At 49.1% G+C, this 20161-nt stretch overlaps 2 protein-coding genes and 1 pseudogene across 3 annotated transcripts; 1 reads left to right on the forward strand and 2 right to left on the reverse strand.

Moving 5' to 3' along the window:
* Nucleotides 1–1399: 1399 nt before the first annotated feature.
* Fndc8 (fibronectin type III domain containing 8) lies at nucleotides 1400–9538 on the forward strand. Its single transcript, NM_001107030.1, has 4 exons — nucleotides 1400–1673; nucleotides 6198–6570; nucleotides 7268–7504; nucleotides 8017–9538. The coding sequence occupies exons 1-4, from the start codon at nucleotides 1468–1470 to the stop codon at nucleotides 8167–8169; spliced, it is 969 nt and encodes a 322-aa protein (NP_001100500.1). The 5' UTR covers nucleotides 1400–1467; the 3' UTR covers nucleotides 8170–9538.
* Nucleotides 2689–2801, reverse strand: LOC120095352 (U6 spliceosomal RNA; annotated as a pseudogene).
* On the reverse strand, nucleotides 9507–18102 carry Nle1 (notchless homolog 1). 2 transcript variants are annotated; one of them, XR_015630614.1, is made up of 13 exons: nucleotides 18053–18102; nucleotides 17812–17955; nucleotides 16465–16682; nucleotides 15292–15371; nucleotides 14328–14404; nucleotides 14087–14184; nucleotides 13592–13784; nucleotides 13026–13161; nucleotides 12862–12908; nucleotides 12005–12218; nucleotides 10433–10592; nucleotides 10286–10356; nucleotides 9507–9778 (listed from the first exon to the last, which is right to left on the reverse strand). XR_015630614.1 is itself a non-coding variant. In NM_001127534.1 (13 exons), exons 1-13 carry the CDS (start codon nucleotides 18074–18076, stop codon nucleotides 9766–9768), a joined length of 1464 nt encoding a protein of 487 aa, NP_001121006.1. In that variant the 5' UTR covers nucleotides 18077–18082; the 3' UTR covers nucleotides 9509–9765. The 2 variants fall into 2 exon arrangements, 1 of the variants encoding a protein (NP_001121006.1); NM_001127534.1 differs by having other exon boundaries at nucleotides 9509–9778; nucleotides 12016–12218; nucleotides 18053–18082.
* Between the last annotated feature and the right edge of the window lie 2059 nt (nucleotides 18103–20161).

The following is a 20161-nucleotide window of genomic DNA, read 5'->3' on the forward strand; positions in this document are numbered from 1 at the left end:
CTGCGCTGGTCACTCACTGCTAACACACATGCTAACACACACACACACACACACACACACACACACACACACACACGCACACGCATAGACACAGACACAGATACACACACACATACACACCCTTCCAATGAGTGTCTCTTGTGTAACAGCCTCTATTTGCAAAGTTAGGGGACACTCTCACTCTACTAATTCAATACTTATTGAGGGAAGCAACCCTGACTTCTAGTGGCATTCATGTTAGGGAGTCAATGAAAAGGAACCAATTCAGATTACAGATTGTATGATCGAGATGAGATCCAGCGAGCACCTGTACCTCTGTATTTTCCAAATTTATTGTTTTATCTTATGTATGTAGATGTTGTGCCTGAGTGATGTCTATACACTCCTTGCAACCCTGGTGCCCAAGGCAGCCAGAAGAGGGGGTCAGATTCCCCTGGACTGGAATTACAGACGGTTGTAAGCCACCATATGGGTGCTGGTCTTCTGGAAGAGCAGTCTGTGCTCTTAACCACTTAACCATTTCTCTAGCCCCATATTTCCCAAAGGTTTTAATGGGAGTAGGGGAATGCTTGAGTATATAAAATATATTAAATATAGTTTACTATTTTGAATTTTTTTTTACCACATCTAGTGGAAGAAATAAAGTTTTGCGAACCCACGAGTGAGGTTCTATTTCTGTCTGTACTTTGTATTTTGCGGCTCAGTAAGATTGTTATTGTATGAGTTACACAGCTAGGAAGCACAGAACTGAATCTCCAGTCCACATCCAGCTGCAAAGCCTGTGTTATTCAACTTTCTCCATCCTCGGAAGTTGTGGGTGTGCTTTCTAAAACCTGTACTCTTCTAGCAGAGATGTATGGCTCATTTTTAGAAATATCCCCCCATGTTCACCATTGTTTCTCAATCTTTCAAGGTGTTTGGAACCCTAGCTCCCCAAACCAGCTACTCTGAGCTTTTACCGTGCCTGTTCCTGGCTGCAGTGTAGGGTCTGCTGCTTAGATGCCAGGATAAAGACCCTTAGAAACATCAACAGGCAAAGGCTTCCTTTTCAAAGTCTGTGTTGGCTCAGGCCAAGTGGTGCTGGCTTTTTTCACTAGTCTGCTACCCCTTCCTGGACAGCTCTAAGGGGGCACAGGCCTTGAGCCTTTTGAAGTCTTCAGAAGATGACCAAGTAGCTGTGGCCACAGATGTGGCCTAGAGGAGGCCATTTGTGCTGGAAGGGGCCATCAAGTCTGTTTCTTGGCTGAACCCAACCCTTAACCCAGGCTTTTGGTCTGTCCAGCTGCACAGCAAACCTCATGCCAGGGGGAGGCCGGCCCCTAATTGTTACACTCTGTGATGATTGTGAAGTCAGAGCTCAGCAACCCTATCCCACTCAAATGAAGGTGGGACCTTTGCCTCAGTTTTCTCTGCTTCCTGCCAGCTGGTTGTCCTGCAGGTGGCAACCCTGCACCCCACCCACACCAGATGGCAACGGTATTCTGTAAAGTGGGGGGTGGGGAGGAGGCTGTACCAAAGAAAGAAGCCCTCAATGTTATGAATGTGATCGACCAATTGCCGAAGCCCTGCCCAAACCCGAAGTTTATTAACCGGTCCATGGCTACCAAAGGCCTCCTGCTTCCCTCACGACGCAGCTTGGCCAACTACTCAGAGGAAGAAAACACCGATGTCATGTAAGACACAATCTGGGGTCCTCTTTTCTAAGGCTGGAGACAGACACTTTGCAGCCTACTGTGGCAGGTCCCTCAGGCAAGAACGTATCAGGAGGTTCCCCATGCACCTGCCCTGAGCCCCACATCAGTTTTGAGAGCATGTGGGTTCCCCATCCTAGGAGACCTTTCTGGACTAGTCAGAGGGTGCATCTTGTTCTGCTTGCCATCCTATGCCATCCCTGCCTTGTTGCCTTCTTTTCTCTCACTTTAATGCCCCGCCTGCCTCCCAGCTGAGGTTCAGTGGTCTGCTAAGGGAGTCTGAATTTTCTCTACTTCATACCACAAAACTCTTTTCTTCCCCATGAGAAATATGACCCAGCATCAAGTTGGGGGATGCAGAGCTGGGAAGCATAGTCCCTGCCTCCAAAGAGACGTCAGGACTGGTGGCAGCGGTGGTAGTAGGGGACATCAGGCAATAAAGAAGGAGATAGATTACTGCCTGGTAAATGCCATCACAGGGCACCTTGAGAAACCAAAGGCTTGGGATAGCTTGGGACAAGATGCAGAAAAGGGAGACTTCTTAGAGGAAGAGCTCCAGGGAAAGGGTGTACCTGGTGATCACTGAAGAAATAGTGCAGTCTCATTGAAGTGACCCGTGAATGAGCCCCCGGCTTAGAATGTTCTGTTATCACTGTCTTGAGCTACTATGTGGTTGCTGGGAATTGAACTCAGATCCCCTACAAGAGCAGTCAGTGCTCTCAACCACTGAGCCACCTCTCTAGCCCCAGGCATAAAATCTTTTTTTTCCTTCCATCTTTATTAACTTGAGTATTTCTTATTTACATTTCAAATGTTATTCCCTTTCCCGGTTTCCAGGCCAACATCCCCCTAGCCCCTCCCTCTCCCCTTCTATACGGGTGTTCCCCTCCCCATCCTCCCCCCAGTTCCGCCCCCCCAACAATCCCAGACACTGGGAGGTCCAGCTGTGGCAGGACCAAGGGCTTCCCCTTCCACCGATGCCCCTACTAGGCTATTCAAAAAATATGGAAGCTTCACGAATTTTCGTGTCATCCTTGCGCAGGAGCCATGCTAATCTTCTCTGTATCGTTCCAGTTCCAATGTTAGTATATGTGCTGCCGAAGCGAGCACATGAAATCTTTTATAATTTTTTTTTAATTTTTATTTTTATTTCATGTGCATTGGTGTTTTGCCTGCGTCCATGTCTGTGTGAGGGTGTTGGATACTGACAGGCATGAGCTGCCATGTAGGTGCTGGGAATAAAACCCAGGTCCTCTGGAAGAGCACTGATGACTTAAGGGCTGAGCTATCACTTCAGCCCCCATTATAATTTCTTTTTTAAAAAGGTCCATACTTTAATCTTTAATTTTCTTTTTTTATAAATTTATTTTTTAAGATTTTATTTTATTGTATATGAGTACAAGGTAGCTGTCTTCAGACACACCAGAAGAGGGCATCAGATCTCATTACAGATGGTTGTGAGCCACCATGTGGTTGCTGAGATTTTTTTTGAACTCAGGATCTCAGGAAGAGCAGTCGGTGCTCTTAACCACTGAGCCATCTCTCCAGCCCCCAATCTTTAATTTTCACTGGGATCCACAGACTGTGTCCTGGTTAGAGAGGAATGTGTCCATTCTAGGTCACCATTGTGATCTGGCTAAAATAACCATTTTTTTTAAGATCACACACACACACACACACACACACACACACACACACACACACACACACTGTGGTTGTCTTCAGACACACCAGAAAAGGTCATTGGACCTCATTACACCATGTGGTTGCTGGGAATTGAACCCAGGACCTCTGGACTAGCAGTCAGTGCTCTTAACTGCTGAGTCACCTCTCCAGCCCAAGATAACCATTGTTTGTAGGAAACTTCATGATCTACTATGGGGTGGAGGGTGGAAAGAGGGGGTGAATCTCAGACAAGGAGTCCTGAGTTCAAATCCAAGTTCTAACACTTAGATAAATAGCCTCAGCCACGTTCAAGGGCTAACACCCATCCAGCAGGGCTGCTGTGGAAATCAGGGAAGAGTCATGTTACACAGGCGGTCCAGGGTACAGTGGCCTTCTCTGCCCACTTTAGTACTAGCTTTTTCAGTAGTGGAGTTTATTTTGTTTTTGTTCGTGTTGTGTTGGTTGATTGTATTTTTGAGACAGGGTTTTTCTGTGTAACCCTGGATGTCCTTGCTCTGTAGACCAGGCTGGCCTCTAACTCAGAGATCTGCCTGCCTCTGCCTTTGAGTGCTGGTAAAGGCGTGTGCCACCTCTACCCCGCTCCAGTAGGTGACTCTGAAATAGAGATTCCTAGGACAGTCTGAATAAGCAATGTCAGAATCCTGACACTTCAACTTACAAATACACGACTTAAAGAACATCTGTTTCAACTGTCGTTCAAGCACCAATGTGGGCTGAGGGGTAAGTGTACTAGCCTCACCAGCCGTCTCAGGAGTTTGTGGGGTAGAGCCGAGGGAGGGCATATGGCCTGTGAAGCAAACAGGAAGTTAGAAGCTGGTGTAGACTAAGGTAGAAAGGTAGAGTGGGACCTGTTTACATGCCAGGAAACCTCAGCTGGTAGAAACCAAACTGAAAATAATAACAACACAGACTCGGAAGCCACGGAGCACATCACAGGCCTGTTCAATCCATCTGTGAGGTTTAGTTTTAGTGATAGGTATGTGTTGATCAAACTTGTTTTTAAGAATTTGAAAGCTATTGGTTTTTCTTTTTTCTTTTGAATTGTTACATTTCTCACCAAGAGAATGCAGGACCATGCATTTCCTTTGTAATAGCAAAGAGTAGAAACAAATACACATTTCCACGCAGGGACTGTAGAGATGGTTCAGACTTAAGAGCATTGACTGATCTTCCAGAGGACCAAGGTTGGGTTCCCAGCATCCCCATGGTGTCAGAACTCTTTATAACTGTGGATCCAATGTCCTCGTCTGGCCTCTGTATGCCTGTGGTGTACATATGCACATGTAGGTAAAGTGCCAAGACACATAAATTAAAAAAACAAATATTCATGTCACACACACACACACACACACACACACACACACAGACAAAATGGCCGAAGCCTCTGCTGCACGTGTCAACCCCAACATCAAAGCACGACATGGAGCAAAAGCCAGGTTTTGGATAGGCATTGCTGGATACCTTTTATTTAGAGTCTAGAGACGGGCAAAACATGCGAAGTAATAGGTCTTGCCTCAAGCCTAAGACCACACATAGTGAATAATAAACAGGTTAAAAAAAAAAGTGCTCTCCTGGCTGCATGAGCTATGGGATAAGTAGTTTGAGAGGAGAGGCATCCAGTGGTTCTTAGCAATGCCAATGTCTTAATTTCTGAAAGTGTAACATGTTAGTCTTGATGTGTGTCTAAAATTCCCCGATTAAAAACAAAACAAAACACGTAAAAGTGGGTGATGTTTTAGCTATTGTCCTATTGCTTCGAGGAGGTACCATGACCAAGGCACCAGACAGAAGGACGCATTTCATTGTGAGCTTGTTTACAGAGTCAGAGGGTGGTCCACTATCATCATGGCGGGAAGCATGGTGGCAGGCAGGCCCCTGTGGTGCTGGAGAAATATCTGAGATCTTATATCTGATCCCAAAGTTACAGACTGGTGATGGGGTGGAGTGGGGGTGGGGGGCTAGTGCTAGCCTTTGAAATCTCAAACTCCACCCACACATCTCCTTCAACAAAACCACACCTCCTTCAACAAGGCCACACCTCCTAATCCTTCCCTAACAGTTTTACTAACTAGGGACCAAGCATTCAAATATATGAGCCTATGGGGGATTATCACTCAAAGCATCACAGGGGAACAAGAATTTTTGTTTGTTTGCTTTGCTTTTTACTTATTTTGAGTCAAGGGTCTCAATATATAGCCCAGACTGGCTTGGGACATTTGATCCTCCTGCCTCAGCCTCTGGGGTGCTAGAATTACAAGTGTGTTTGTGCCACCATACCCAGGGGAACAGGAGAATCTCTCCAATATATGTATTGCACATAGTACAGACTATTAATTTCACATGCTTCATAATTAATAGTGTTAGATGTCATTAAAATGTAAGTAAATAAAATTACATTAAATGTGAAGTCATAGTAAAGAAGTATTAGCAAAGAAATTACCTGATTTACTGCTTTCTTATTAGACATTTCCCTTCAGTCTGGTCAGTTGGCTGCAGTCATTTTCTGGGACACTTGCACCCCATTTTGGTGGGAGGATTCAGTTTTAGCAGTTACTAAAAATCAGAAACATCTGAAGATCTTATTTAAAATGCAGCTCCCGTCCCCACTGGGGACCGGGAGGCAAGAATGTGTGGTCTTACTGACCACCCTGTGAGGCCCTGCTGCTGGTGAGCATGTTTCAAGCTATCTCACAGTTGGGGGATACAGGTAAACTGAGCCCCCAGAGCATGTGTTCAGGGTCCCTCAGGCTGGATGCATTGGGGCAGCTCTGTGTGACATCTGCCATCCTCCATCTGCCATCCATATCCTTCCCACTCCAGGATGCAGATGCCAGCAGAAGAGTCTGAATACAGTTCAGATGACACTAGTATGTCCCCCATACCGTCCACTCTGATGAACCCCATCAAGATGACCGTGACCCAGCCCAATAGCAGCTTCTTTGCCGGCATCCTGGAGGGTGAGCTAAACAAACTCAGTGTGTCATCACTGGCCAAGAATACAACAGAAAAGGATAATCTGGCCATCTGCACCCGCTCGTCTAAGTCCCAAATGGCCACCAGGGGCCTGTTGGACCTTGACAACCCTGCGCTGGACACGGACACCTCCTCAACACGTTCTGAGTCTTCTGTGGTCATGGATGTGCCAGAGCCGCCGTTCATCTGTGAACACACTGTTGGCGATTCCACAGCAGTGGTACGTTTTCCTCTAGGCAAAGGCTTCCTGTGTAGTCTCTGAACTAAGATCAGTGGAGTGTGAAGGAATTGCCCCTGCATTCATGGTTTAGGAAGGGCAGCAGAAGGGCATGTGTCTGTGGACTGCGAGATGAGAGGGGCTCATTGCTTCCTTGTTCAATGCAGAAGAGACTCGGATCGAGTTTGTCAGGAAATCAGGGAGGAAGGTTACTTCCAGATGAGCATCGGCTGGAACTGGCAACTGTAGACCAGAGTCCCCAGGGCGAGCCACAGCCTGTGTGTCCCAAGGGCTTTTGACAGGAATGTTCCTACAGGCTACCTTGACAATACCTAGACTCCGTCGCTAGAGGGTTTGAGAGAAGCCTGACAATATGCATTGCTTACATACTTAGTCCCACATAACGGAAATGTTACGGTAACTCCCGGAGACGCAGAATCATATTTGTAGTCTGTCATTAGTTGCTGTGTGATGACCTCTCTATAGTTGGGAAAGATGCTTCCCACAGGTAGTTTCCAGCTGACTACTCTGTTCCTGTGCTGCAAGGCATGTGGGTAACTTTCCCTCTAGACCTGCCTGCATGAGCTCCAGTAGGAAGAGGAATGGGTCATTGTGATGCTCCCTGCCCACACCCCCCCCCCCACACACACACCATGGGCCAGGCCAGACCTGAGGAAGCCTGGGTTCTCTCTTCACTTAGATTTCCTGGACTTACCCTGCAGGCAAGCAGCAGGTTAGTTTCTACCAGGTGCTGCTGCAGGAGGCAACCAAACCAGGTGACAAGGATACGCCTAAGGTCAAGAACCGCCCCTGGATCTTCAACAAGATCCTGGGTACCACTGTCAAGCTGATGGAGCTGAAGTCAAACACGAGTTACTGTCTCACTGTCCGGGCTGCCAACACTGCAGGGGTGGGGAAGTGGTGCAAGCCCTATAAGGTAAGGCCTGGAAGCAGAAAGGCGTGGGACTAGGGAGGGAAGGATCCAGAGATAGCAAGCTGAAGGTCAGAACCATTGGCCCAGATGGGTAACAAAGTAGAAGAGGTGATGATGGGCAGGAAGCCCCCCTCAAGCCTCATGTCCTTGCTTGCCTGCCTTATGCCTGGGCCAACACACACTGATTCCAGACTGCTGTTCCCTAAAAGGTTTATGGGTTAAGCTGTTCAGGGCCCATTAGAAATGCAAACTGATAATTATGATAGCATTGAGTTCGTTCTTCAATGCCATGAGTTCTCATATTCCTTAATCCCAGTTATTGTGAGTGAACCAAGAAGTGCAAAGGGAAAATGGAAAAGACTGTAGGGAACAGCTTTTAGTTAGTTGTCAAAGGGTTAGGGTAGAGAGGACCCCAGAGTGACCATGGCATGGGGCTAAGATCTCACTTGGCAGCAAGGATGATGGAGCTGAGACAGCCAAGGGAAGGCATCCTGAACATGTTTGTTTTATTTCAGTTTGCAACCGTGTCTACTGACTTTAACAGCTTCCCTGAGAACAATCCCATCCAGGTCACCGTGCAGCGCAGGCAACCTCAGCGGAGAACCGTGTCCATGACGATGGAGGAGATGCGGAGGCTGGAGGATCTGGAATACCTATATCCATATTAAGGGGTGTGGGCCGAGGCTATCTCTGCCTACCGTCTGCCTTGGCTCTGGGTCCTCAAGGACCAGAGCCATGAGATGTACTGTACTATCAAGCACCAAGCCAAAGAACCACTAGTTATCCACCAGCCTAGGGCCTGGGGCAGATATATTGGAACCTCACCCCTGGGTAAGGGCCATGGACAGACAAGAGCCCCATTCACCTAGTGACATCTTGGGCTGGGCCAGGCTCAGTCACTGCCCAACAGCTGCTAGGCACCCTCCTCCCTCTGACTTGGGCTGGTTCCAGGTCCCCCCATTAAAGAACTGAAGGCCCATACAGCAGCACCCTGAAACTCTGCTTCCCGTTGCCTAGGCCTAAGCTGGGCCAGAGCACGGGCTTGTCGGAGCCAGCAGTCCAGCAGGGAGACTGAGAGTCAGGATGGCTGGGTGACAGGCTGACACTCCACACTAAATGCCCAGCTTTAAGGGAATGCTCTGGCTGAATTCTAGCTTATGAATCCTTCCCTTATGAAGTACAAGGTCATTGTCTCCTGGGGCTCAGGTAGCTAATACTAATGTAAGGTCATCTGGGCACAGGTGCAGGATCACTGTGACACGCATGTGCCTGACACCAGACAAATCTTAACTGGTGGTTCCTGTGCCTCTCATGCAGCCCTATTCTGATGTGAGAGGGGAGGCTGAATATCAGCTGGGTGATGTGCAAAATGTAGAAGCCCCTATCGGAGGGAGGAAGCATAAGGATCTATTACCAGGCAGACCCAAAGCCTCTCCACAGGTGACTGGGGGCCATGAAGAGACAGTGCTGAGAGAAAACGACAGTAGGGTCTCACAGGGCAAAGGTCTCAGCCAAGGCCTGAAAGACTGGGATAGCTTTCATTCTTTCAAGGTTCTCTGAGAGCAGTCACTCATGACACTGTGCCCACGTCATCTAGAGCTGTCCCACATCAACTGCCTCCCTGCTGGCCATCCTCTGTGATGGCCCTGGCCTTCCTCTCTAGCCTGAGGGGCTGGTGCAGTGCTGGAGACCTGGCAGGGCCTTAGACAGTATGCCAGGAGAGACACTGGCGAGACTGTCAATACCAGAGTCCTCCTGAGCAGGCTGAGAACAGGGTTGCTGGATGTGCTTTCTTTTTAGTTTGTGCAAGCAGGCAAGTGGCAGGATGACCATGGACAGCTCAGTTTTAGCCTTTCCACTGGCCACTTTCTCCCTTACTGTGAAGCAGCAAAGGGCAGTTTCCTGATCAGCACGGTCTGCATCGACAGTGCGGGGGAGGGGCTGGATGAACTTTCTTGGGAGTCCCTGACTGAGCGTGGGGATTCTAGGACAAGAAGCTGCAACATGAACACAAAATATAAGTTATTTATTTGGCCACAAGCCTAGGGTCTGGGCCTGCACAGCTGACACTCGGAAAAGGAGCCAGGGGCCAGAGGCGTGGCTTTCCCACTGCTGTTAGCACCAGACAGGAAGTGTCCATGGCTTAGCTCTATGTTGTAATGTCCTGACTGTCACACACTGGAGACCTGTTCTGGGCAGGTCTCCTTGGTTACTGGCAGAGTGGGCAGAGCCTGAGTCCGGAGAGGGGTCAGGAAGCTGTAGATTCATCTTCTCCATCTGTGGGAGGAAAGGAAAGGGATGGGAGGGCTCCACACTGCCTATAGCCCTTTCAAGAGCCTGGCACCTGCTCTAGCTCTGAAACTCAACTGTGTACCCATGACATACCTCAGTCAGAACCCCTCTCCTTCCCTCAGTCCTGCCCTGGGACCCCGCTGTGCCTACCGCCAAGCATCAAGTTGCTATCACAAGCATGGTGCTTCAGGTGTCAGGGTTCACCTTGTCTGTGACCCTCCTGTCTAGAAAGGTGCTGAGCCTGCACACGGCCAGGGAGAATCAGGATCTGAACCCAGGTCCCATGACTGCAAAGCCTGGCACCTTAACAATGAACTACTGCATTACAGAGACCCACGCGTTCTCCCATAACTCCCTATCTCTACCTCCACAGAGAAGCTGGCTCTCGTGCCTCGAGAATGTCCCCCTGAATCCCATGCTGTGCCAGAGAAAGGCTGGCCAATGTGGGCCAGCAGAACAGAACACCCCAGCTTCTACAGCACCCCCACTCACATCCGGAGGCACTTGTCTTTCCCACCGCTTGCTACTCTCTGGCCATCTGGACTCCAGTCAACAGCATATACCTAAACAGAGGAAGGGGTCAGACAGTGAAGAGCTGAGGGCCAGGGCCAACCGCAGCCTCCACTCAGTGAGCCTTACCTCATCGGCGTGGCCAGGCAGGTCTGTGGTCAGTTTCTGGGCCTTCACATCCCACACCTTCAGCGTGCTGTCACTGCTGCCACTGACCAGCAATCGGCTGTCAGCTGACCAGGCAATCTGGTACACAGCAGCCACATGGCCACGCAGGGAAGCTAGGTACCTGGGCCAGGGGAAGCCAGTGATGGATATTAGATCTTTAACATGTCCTGTGTATCCACAACGGTGGTGCTCACCTTGGCTACCTGCTGGCATTGCCTGGGCCCCGTGCTAGACCATTTTGATTATTATTGGTCATTACTATTTTGTGAAACTTCTCCAGCTGAGTGGGTTTGAGGCTCCCTCTTGCTAAGCCTCCGCACAACTCTGAATGCCTGAAAGTTCTATGCGCCACCTGCTTAGCCCATCTGCCTGGTGTCCTCCAACATGCCAGGTGCCAGGTGGTGTGGGGTTAGCAGTGGGCCAGGCCCAGCTGGAGCTCTCAAGTTAATAGAGTCTAGCTGTGATGTCTGCTTAAGCCATTAAGACTCAGTTGCCTGGCGTTCTACAGAGTCTGAATTACCACTTTAAAGAACCGCTGTGTGAGAATACACAGTGACAGACATTCCTTCTCTTTTTCCACACACCATGACTCTTCTCCACCCAATATGGCTGGCGGGCCACAACCCCTCATATCGGGGCCTCTCAGATTTAGCTGACAGAGCAATCATCAGGCGCCCTGACAGGAATCAGACTCTGATTCACAAGGTTCAGATTGGAGTCTGTACTTGCATTTTTTTTAAAAAAGATTTATTTGATTATTTATTATACTGTACACTGTAGCTGTCTTCAGACACACCAGAAGAGGGCACCAGATCTCATTCCAGATGGTTGTGAGCCACCATGTGGTTGCTGGGATTTGAACTCAGGACCTCTGGAAGAGCAGTCAGTGCTCTTAACCACTGAGCCACCTCTCCAGCCCCTGTACTTGCATTTTTTAAATACTGTTAAAGGCGATGTAATTCTTTTGTTTTGGGGGACAGGGTTTCTCTGTGTAGCCCTGGCTGTCCTGGAACTTGCTCTGTAGACCAGGCTGGCTTCGAACTCAGAGATCCACTTGCCTTTGCCTCCCAAGTGCTGGGATTAAAGGCGTGAGCCACTGCTGCCCAGCAGAGGTCTACTTTTATTATTAAATAAATTCATAACTGCAAGTGCCTGTGAAGGCCCAAGGCCAGAAACTTGAATTACATGTGGTTGAGAACTGCCTGACGTGGGTACTGCGGCTTGAACTTGGGTCCTCTGCAAGAGCAGTATATGGTATCTCTCTAAACCTTGCATTCTGCTTTTCTGTCAAGAGATGCTGGTGCCACTGGTGTGTGGACACATTTCTAGACACTGTTCACCTTCTCTATGTCCCTGACCCTGTCACTAGCCCTAAAGATTCCATTTTACCAATCCAAATTCAGTGCTGAGGTGAGAGGTCTATGTGTCAAGTGTGGGCTGAGGAAACCAGACCCAGCCAGTGCCATACAAATGGCAAGCAGTGTCATCAAATTCATGCCCAACCCCATTATTGCCAATAAGGGACAGCCTCACCGCTCACTCACTTGCCCGTCCTGCCATCCCACAGCTTGATAGACTTGTCGAAGGAGGCACTGGCCACGATGCGTGAGTCAGGAGAGAAGAGCACCTGGTTGATGAGGGCCTGGTGTCCTGTCATCCGGGCAAGGGGCTTCTTGTCCTCTGCTGGGGACCACAGGAATAAGGTGAAGTCGTCTGAGCCAGAGACCAGCCTCTCTGGGCCTTGGCCCTGGGCAAGAAAGCACACCACGTTGGACGTGGTCAGATACTGGCTACACAACAGTGACTGAGGCCAGAACTAGGGAAATGGAGCCTGGCAGGGACACAAGCTTACATGAAAGCCCAGGCTAGCCCACAAGGAGGAGTTCTATACCCATGTGGAAGGAGTCCTAAATGTGCTCCCTAGACAACAAAGGAAAGACGAGACAAAAGGAGTAGTTAAGATACAAGTTAAGGGCTTGGGGATTTGGCTCAGTGGCAGAGCGCTTGCCTAGGAAGCGCAAGGCCCTGGGTTCGGTCCCCAGCTCCGAAAAAAAGAACCAAAAAAAAAAAAGTTGGGGATTTGGCTCAGTAGAGCGCTTGCCTAGCAAGCGCAAGGTCCTGGGTTCGGTCCCCAGCTCCGAAAAAAAGAAAAAAAAAAGATACAAGTTAAATGGGCTGGAGTGATTGTTCTTCCAGAGGTCCTGAGTTCAAATCCCAGCAACCACATGGTGGCTCACAACCATCTGTAATGAGATCTGATGTCCTCTCCTGGTGTGTCTTAAGACAATAACAGTGTACTTAATGATGCCTGGCGTGTTAAGATTATGAAGGACGACGACCAAGAACTTTTTCGAACAGAAACATTGGGCATGCTGGTGGCACATACTCACCCGCACAAGGTTGTAGCGGCTCGATGCCCTCTCCTTCAGCTCCTTCACTGTGCAGGTATGGGGAGAGCGAGAGAGAGAAAGAACAAGACTGGTTAGACATCTGCCCAGTAGGCAGGAGAACTGACTCCTTCACAGGGAGCCTGCTCCCCTCCTCCCTCACTCACAGGACCCCTGCAGGTCTTGGGCATTCACTGTGGCTTCAGCAGGCTCAAAGGCCCCCGTGCGCAGGGCATAGTCTGTGCTGAGCGCCATGGTATTCACCCAGTGACCATGACCTTGAAGAGTACGGCACAGCACACCCTAGGAGAGAAGGAGCCAGGTCAGACACACACAGAAACACACCTAGCATCAAGGGGAGAGAGAGATTACACCCCATCCCCACCATTAGATGGGTGACATAAGAATCAGGAACCTAAGAATTCATCACTGATATATGATCATCTTATCAAACTGCACCGGGAAGCTCAAGCCCCTCTTCAGGACAGATAGGCACACTGGGATAAAGGGTTTACCTAGTCAAATGGGTTCAAGTGTGGTAGTTGGCAAACAAGTAAACAGGCTCTATGAAAACCCAAAACCCCTACAACGTTGCATGGAGCTGCTTCTCCAAGCACTGGCTGGACTCTTGGTACAATTCTGGAAACACCAGCCTCTCTGACAAGTTTGTAACCAGCAGGGCACTGGCACCCATGACCCGTCACACTGGCTTCTGAATACTCCCAGTTCTTACGTCATGAGCCCTCCAGACTTTGATAGTTCGGTCCTGGGAAGCAGAATATAGAAGCCCATCTCCTCCCCATCGGAGGCAGGTGACTGACTGTGTGTGCCCGGTGAGGATGCGTTCACAGCGGCCTGCCGTTGTATCCCAGACTCGTACACTGCCATCCTTGGAGCTGCTGGCCACGTAGCGGCACTCGGGGTTCCTGGTGACAGGGGAAATGTGATCTCAGGTCTGCCCGTATTGTGTCTCATTCTGGACTCAGAGAGGCTGGAGATGGAGATAATCTCTTAACAGCTCTCTGACAGTGTGGCAAGGCTGTGCTCAGGTGACATAATGACATGAGACACCTCCTCTAAGCAGCAGAGGGTATGGCCATGGTAGGCCAAGCTGTCGCTGTCATCTGGATGTTTCTTTCACTCTTTCCAAAAAAATGTCTCTGTACAGTGTAAGGGAAGGGGGGCAGTGTTAATCCCAGCCCATGTGTCTCAGCTTAGTGTCACTTACATGTGAAGGGGCTCCCAGCTTAGGCCTGTGATCCACTTGCTGTGGCCAGTGAGGGTCCTGCCCACCTGTGTCCCTGTGCTTGGGTCCCACAGGAGAATCTGAAGGACAGAAGCTCATAAAACAACTTTCTGCGACCTGTCCCGCCAAGGATCTCCTAGCTGACGCCTCCCTCTTCCCCCCAACACATCCTTCTAAAGATCCCAAAGGCCATTCTCTGTCCATTTCTCCTGGTGTTACCTACCTGGCCATTCTTGCAGCCTGAGGCAAGTTTCTTGCCATCTGGGGACCAGGATATGCTAAGGACCCAGTGCCGGTGTCCTAAGGAAGCAGGGGAGGGAGAAAGGAGCTCAGTTCACTTTTATCTTGAGTCAGTGCCCAGCAGTGCATGGTACACCACAAACCTTCCTTAATCAACTGTCAAAAGAACTGAATTAAAGGAGGTGAGGGAGAGCACAGCCAGAAGCTGTGGCTGGAGCTTACTGCAGATAACACTGCCTGGAATTAACTTCCTGGTTAATTCCGTACTTGACATATGGTGTGAGGTGTTTCTATACATACCATCTCTTCTCACATCAGCTCTAGGATGAAAGGAATTACCCTCAGTCTCCAGATGCAAAATCTAAAGTTCAGATAAGGAGTATGCCATGTATTGGATATTGGACTCCTCTATATGGTCTCCAGACCTAGAACTCCTTAGAAATGTGCTCAGGGGGTTGGGGATTTAGCTCAGTGGTAGAGCGCTTGCCTAGCAAGCGCAAGGCCCTGGGTTCAGTCCCCAGCTCCGAAAAAAAAGAAAAAAGAAGAAGAAAAAAAAAAAAAAAAAGAAATGTACTCAGGCCCCACCCTAGATCTGCTGAAGCAAAAGATCTGGGGAGTTCAAGGTGTAGGTATGGGAAGTGGTTAGGGACCACTTGATTTCAACAAGCTCTCCAGGATTCCGATCTATGCTAAGGCCCGGGAACCTTTGTGGCAGGGGCTGACTTTAAGTCAGGCTGTTCCTACGACCAATGGTTCAGTTCCTTCCCATATCCCACACTAGGTTCAGTAGCTGCTTCTTTCTAAGTGGCTGACTGGCCTCAAGGAACAGACAGCTATGAACAGGATGCTAATGCGTTGGATTCTTCTGAGCCAGGCCTGCCAGGAGCCACCAAGCCAACCACTCGGTAAGCATTAAGAGCCCTTTAAGTGGTTAAAAGCACACTGACCTTTGCATGTGAAGTGCGGTGTCTCAGTGCTGAGATCCCAGAAGCGCACTGTGGTGTCTCCGGAACCACTGGCCAGGTACCTGGGGAAGAGAGGCCACTTGACTGCTGCAGTGGTAGAGCCTACCCTGAGACACTACACCCGTGTATTCCTGCTGCCTATCCAACTGTCTTCTGGGGACAGACTCTCCATTCCCTGAGGAGAAACAGGACACTAATGCCACCTAGGAAAAGATCCTAGGAGGCCACTTCTCTCTTCTTTCTTCCCTACAGAAACAGCTCCATCCATCCATCTATTCATTCATCCATCCACTTTATGCGTGTGTTTTTAATGTTTTTTTAACTTTAATTTTATGTGACCATGTATTCTGCCTACACGTGTCTGTATGAAATGTGCATGTTGGATCTCCTGAGATCTGAGTTAAAGATGGTTGTGAGCTGTTATGTGGGTGCTAGGAATTGAACTCAGGTCTTCTGAGAGAGTAACCAGTGCTCTTAACTCCTGAGCCCATCTCTCCAGCTCATGCCTACTTTTTTTCCACTTAAAGACAGGGTTTCTCTGCATAGCCTTGGCTGACCTAAAGCTTGTTCTGTAGAGCAGGCTGGCTTAGAACTCTTAAAGACCTGCCTACCTAGTCTCTACTTCCTTGGAAATTTCTAGAAAAAGCTTCTGAAGCTCTTCCTATTCTTCTGTTGTTGTTGGAGGCAGGGTCTCTCTATGTAGTGCTGACTGTCTTGGATCTCACTATTTAGATCAGTCTGGCCTTGAACTCATAGAGATCTACCTGCCTCTGCTTCCTGAGTGCTGAGATTAAAGGTATGTACTACCACCACCTGGCTCAACTGCTCATATCCTTAGAGTACTATGAGATGATTCATTTTCACAGGGACGTAACAGATGCAGAAATCTGACTTGTTTAAGTGACACAGATTGGGAGGGAATAGCTCCTCACATCTCCAGAGGACCAAGATAGGCTCTCTGAGCTAAGGATCTATCCTTATCCGTAGTCTTTGGGGGCCAAACCCCAGTAACAAAGTCTCTTAGTTGCCATTTGAGTCCAGACCTCAAGACTATGACAGGCAGCCTAAGACTCCATGAATAATAACTCAGAAGGGTCCTTTCCACCCTTCCGAGGATAAACCTCCCCAGACCAACAATTCCACCAATGTCCTTACTTTCCCGTGGGGCTGAAGGCCACAGAAATGACGGCTTCGCTGTGACCCTCCAATGAGCTAGTGCACCGTGTCACGGCGCGGACCCTGAAGACAGCTTGAGGCTGGTAGATGATGTCTACGATTTTCTCTGTCTCCACAGACTGCGACTCCAGTGTCTTCCCCAGCGAGGACACAATCTCAGCATCGTGGACATAGAAAGCAAGGGGCAGGGGCTCGTCCTGAGGGCAAGAACAATGGGTAAAGAGGAATTCTGCTACCGATGGATGGGTGCCTGCCCTCAGTGGGGATGGGGGAGCCAGCTCCCCTCTGAGCTGTGGGGGGATGAGGCTGTCTTCCAGCCACCTTGCTTGGGGTTCACTCACTGTTCCCCATTGAGTTTGTTTGTTTTGTTTTTCTAGACAGGGTTTCTCTGTATAGTCCTTGATGTCTCTTTGTAGTCCAAGCTGGCCTCGAACTCACAGAAATCAGTCTGCCTGCCTCTGCTCCCGAGTGCTGGGATTAAAAGCATGCACGGCCACGCCTAGCGAACAAGACTTATTTTCTTTATAACATTGAGAAGTAATCCAAGGCCACTCACAGAATTTTGGAGCCTTTAACTGCATCTGACAACCCTGAGGAGTAGACATTAATATCTCCACTTGATGGACTTAAAAAAAAATGCTTACTGCAAATAATTAGCTCAAAGCCCTAACCCTTGAAGACTAATTCAGGGCTTTGGTATTTTTAAGGTCTAAGATGAAGAGTCAATACACAGCCCCATATATCGGGAACCAACCCTGTACTACAACCGTAAAACGAACATTCAAAGGGCTGGTTAAAAATATAGGCTAAGGGGGTTGGGGATTTAGCTCAGTGGTAGAGCGCTTGCCTAGGAAGCGCAAGGCCCTGGGTTCGGACCCCAGCTCCGAAAAAAAAAAAAAAAAAAAAAAAAAAAAAAAAAAAAAAAGAAGAACAAATATATATATATAGGCTAAGGTAAGAGCAGGAGGGTCCACCAGCTGCATCTGTAAACCTGCCACTCCACCCCATTACTGACACTGGCAGTAGGGGAAGTGCACAGGTTTTGAGTACGGTTAAATCGGTCTGGGCTCCAAGGTTCAATCCCAACTACTGCCTATCAACATGCGACTAATTTAATCCCTCTAGGCATGCCTGTAGAATGGAGATGTTTATGCTGGGCTGTGACAAGGAGTCACGGAAATACTGCATCCGATGAGTTCAAAACACAGCCTGTCTACAGATGAGTTGGCATGGAGAACATTTTTCCCGGGGCCGACCCACGCCACCAATACTGTCGGTGTGCAGCTGAGTCCCCGGGACACCGCGGCTTCGTTTTGGGATGCCCACCTGGGCCAGCAGCGCGTTGCACACGAGCTGCAGCTGGTCCGGCGTGATGTCCACCGGCACGTCGAACGGGGAACCCAGCAGCTGGCCGCCCTCATCCTGGAACTGCACGAGCAGCCGCTGTACGTCGCTTGCCGCCGCCTCGTCCTGCAGAAACAAGCCGGGAGGCTGTCAGTCCCCCTCCGCTTCCCTCCAGCCTGGAGACCCAAAGCGGAGACCCAGCGTCCCCGCCCCGTGCGCGTACAGAAACCTCCACGGCCGCCGCCATCCTGCGTCCCCACGTGGAGGAGAACCGAGGCGGAAAGACGGAGCGTCCTGTCCATGTCGTTCGGGGCCGCCGCTGGCCACAGCGCCCTCTCGTGTTCGGAGGAGTCAGGCCGCTTCAGAGGCCGAGCTTGCCAATGGGGTCACCAGGTGGCCTCCCTCCGTGCCTTTTACATTGTCGAGATGCCTTCTTTTACACTTTTCACAACAGCGACTCTGGTCAATTTTAGTAGCCAAAACCCAGAGAAGTTAATTGATTTGCCCACCTAGTTCACAGAGGCGGGAGATGGTGGAGGTTGAGACCTCCTGGGTCCAGGCAGCAAGGGTGTAAACACAAAGCAGGAAACTATTGGGTAGGAAAAGAAACTTCATTTATGGGTTGGTTTGTGGGTTTTACATTGTGTATGTGCATGATGTATGTATGTATGTATGTATGTATGTATGTATGTATGTATGTATGTATGTATGTATGTAGACTAAGGGTGTGTAGCTTAAGTAGACCTTGAACTCAGTGATCCTCGTGTCTGTGCATCCCAGGATGGGATGCTGGGATTATAGGATAGGCTACCGTTCCCAGCTATCTTGGCATTTTTCTGAGCCCTTTCAAGGTGTGGCCCTCTCCTTTTCTGCTTTGGCACAGGCAATTTATTCTGTCTGGAACTGCCATGGATAGATTTGAGTCTCTGCTCTCCTTATGTGTAAGTACAAAGAATACAGAGCCTATAAGGAACTACTAAACTGGGCATGGTATCGCATGCCATTAATCCAGGCTCTCGGGAGACAGAGACAGGCAGATAGATCTCTGAGCTCAAAGCCAGCCTGATCTACAGAACAAGTTCCAGGACAACCAAGGTCTACAAAGGAAAACCCTGTCTCAAACAAACAAACAAACAAACAAACAACACCAACTAAACAAAAGAAACCAATAAAAGTTGAAGAAGGCTAGAAAGGACCTGTGTGCTCTTTGGAGACTTTCCTCTTGTGAGGGCAATGACTCCATTTGCTAGGGGCTCTACCTTCTGGCCTTCTTCACATCATTCATCTCTTGGCTTAAATATACTCCTTCCTACGTGCATACACCCATTCATCCGACAAAATGAATCGAGCCTCTATTCTTTGCAAGATAGCATTCTCGGGACTTTGCATGGATTAGTTCAATTACTTAGGGAAGCCTGTTCTAGGACCCTGTCTTTCTTGCTTTCTGGCATTCCTCATTATCAATCACAGAAGAAATGCTTGTGGACTGAATCGGGACCTGAACATAGGATCCCTTGATCCAAACACCACAGAATCAAAGCTTCTCTGCTAGAAGTGAGATCCTTTGTCAAGTACCTCATTGCTTGGAACACAAGTGAGGGTCTGGGCTTGCGATCTATCCCATGAAAGCAGAGACTATCCACTCACCCACTTACCCATCGCTATTCAAAAACTGCGTGTTCGGATGGACGTGGCGGCACACAACTCTGGTTCCAGCTGTAGAGGTGGCTGAGGCAGGAGGATTGCCTAAGTCTAGGAGTCTGAAGCCAGCTTGGAAGACATAGGTGAGAGAATCAAGAAACAAACAAGCTTGTGGGTAGAGGACTAGGCCTTTTGTTCAACAGGGCAGTGGGACCTGTCCAAGGTCACATAGTTGTACATCCATATTCTAAAACCACAGTGATACTTGAAGAAGTTACTGTGTGTGTCCCTGTGTGTGGCTTTTCTTCAGTATCTTTCAGTGTGTTTTAAAGTATATTGGAAGTATGGGGAGAATAAAAGAAAGGGGAACAAAGCATAAGAATGACGATCCATTCATTCATTCATTCATTCATTCATTCATTCATTCATAAAAAAACACCCAGGGCACTGTCTGCCAGGTTCTGTACCTGGGATGGTGATAGAAGTTCCCAAGCAGCAACCTTGACCTCCTGGAGCTGACACTGATGGACAGGAGGGTTCTGATTCCCCGTGAAGACACCCTTTTAAAGTTGGTAGAGGAGACACAAACAATGCCGGCTCCCAGAGACATCCATTCACCACGGTGATGGCCAGTTTTGAAGAGGAGCCTCTTGTCCTGGGAGAGATCCCGATTAAAGGAGAGATCCCGATT

This window comes from Rattus norvegicus, chromosome 10, assembly GCF_021556685.1.
Source record: "Rattus norvegicus strain SHRSP/BbbUtx chromosome 10, alternate assembly SHRSP_T2T, whole genome shotgun sequence".
In the NCBI taxonomy this organism is placed as follows: domain Eukaryota; kingdom Metazoa; phylum Chordata; class Mammalia; order Rodentia; family Muridae; genus Rattus; species Rattus norvegicus.

Coding starts and splice junctions, on each gene's coding strand:
- Fndc8 (NM_001107030.1), top strand. CDS start 1,468: ATGGCAACGGTATTCTGTAAAGTGGGGGGTGGGGAGGAGGCTGTACCA. Junction 6,571..7,267: donor TTGGCGATTCCACAGCAGTG/GTACGTTTTCCT, acceptor CTCTTCACTTAG/ATTTCCTGGACTTACCCTGC. Junction 7,505..8,016: donor AGTGGTGCAAGCCCTATAAG/GTAAGGCCTGGA, acceptor GTTTTATTTCAG/TTTGCAACCGTGTCTACTGA.
- Nle1 (NM_001127534.1), bottom strand. CDS start 18,076: ATGGCGGCGGCCGTGGAGGTTTCT. Junction 16,683..17,811: donor GCAACGCGCTGCTGGCCCAG/GTGGGCATCCCA, acceptor TCTTGCCCTCAG/GACGAGCCCCTGCCCCTTGC. Junction 12,219..12,861: donor GCCGCTACAACCTTGTGCGG/GTGAGTATGTGC, acceptor TTTCTTGCCCAG/GGCCAAGGCCCAGAGAGGCT.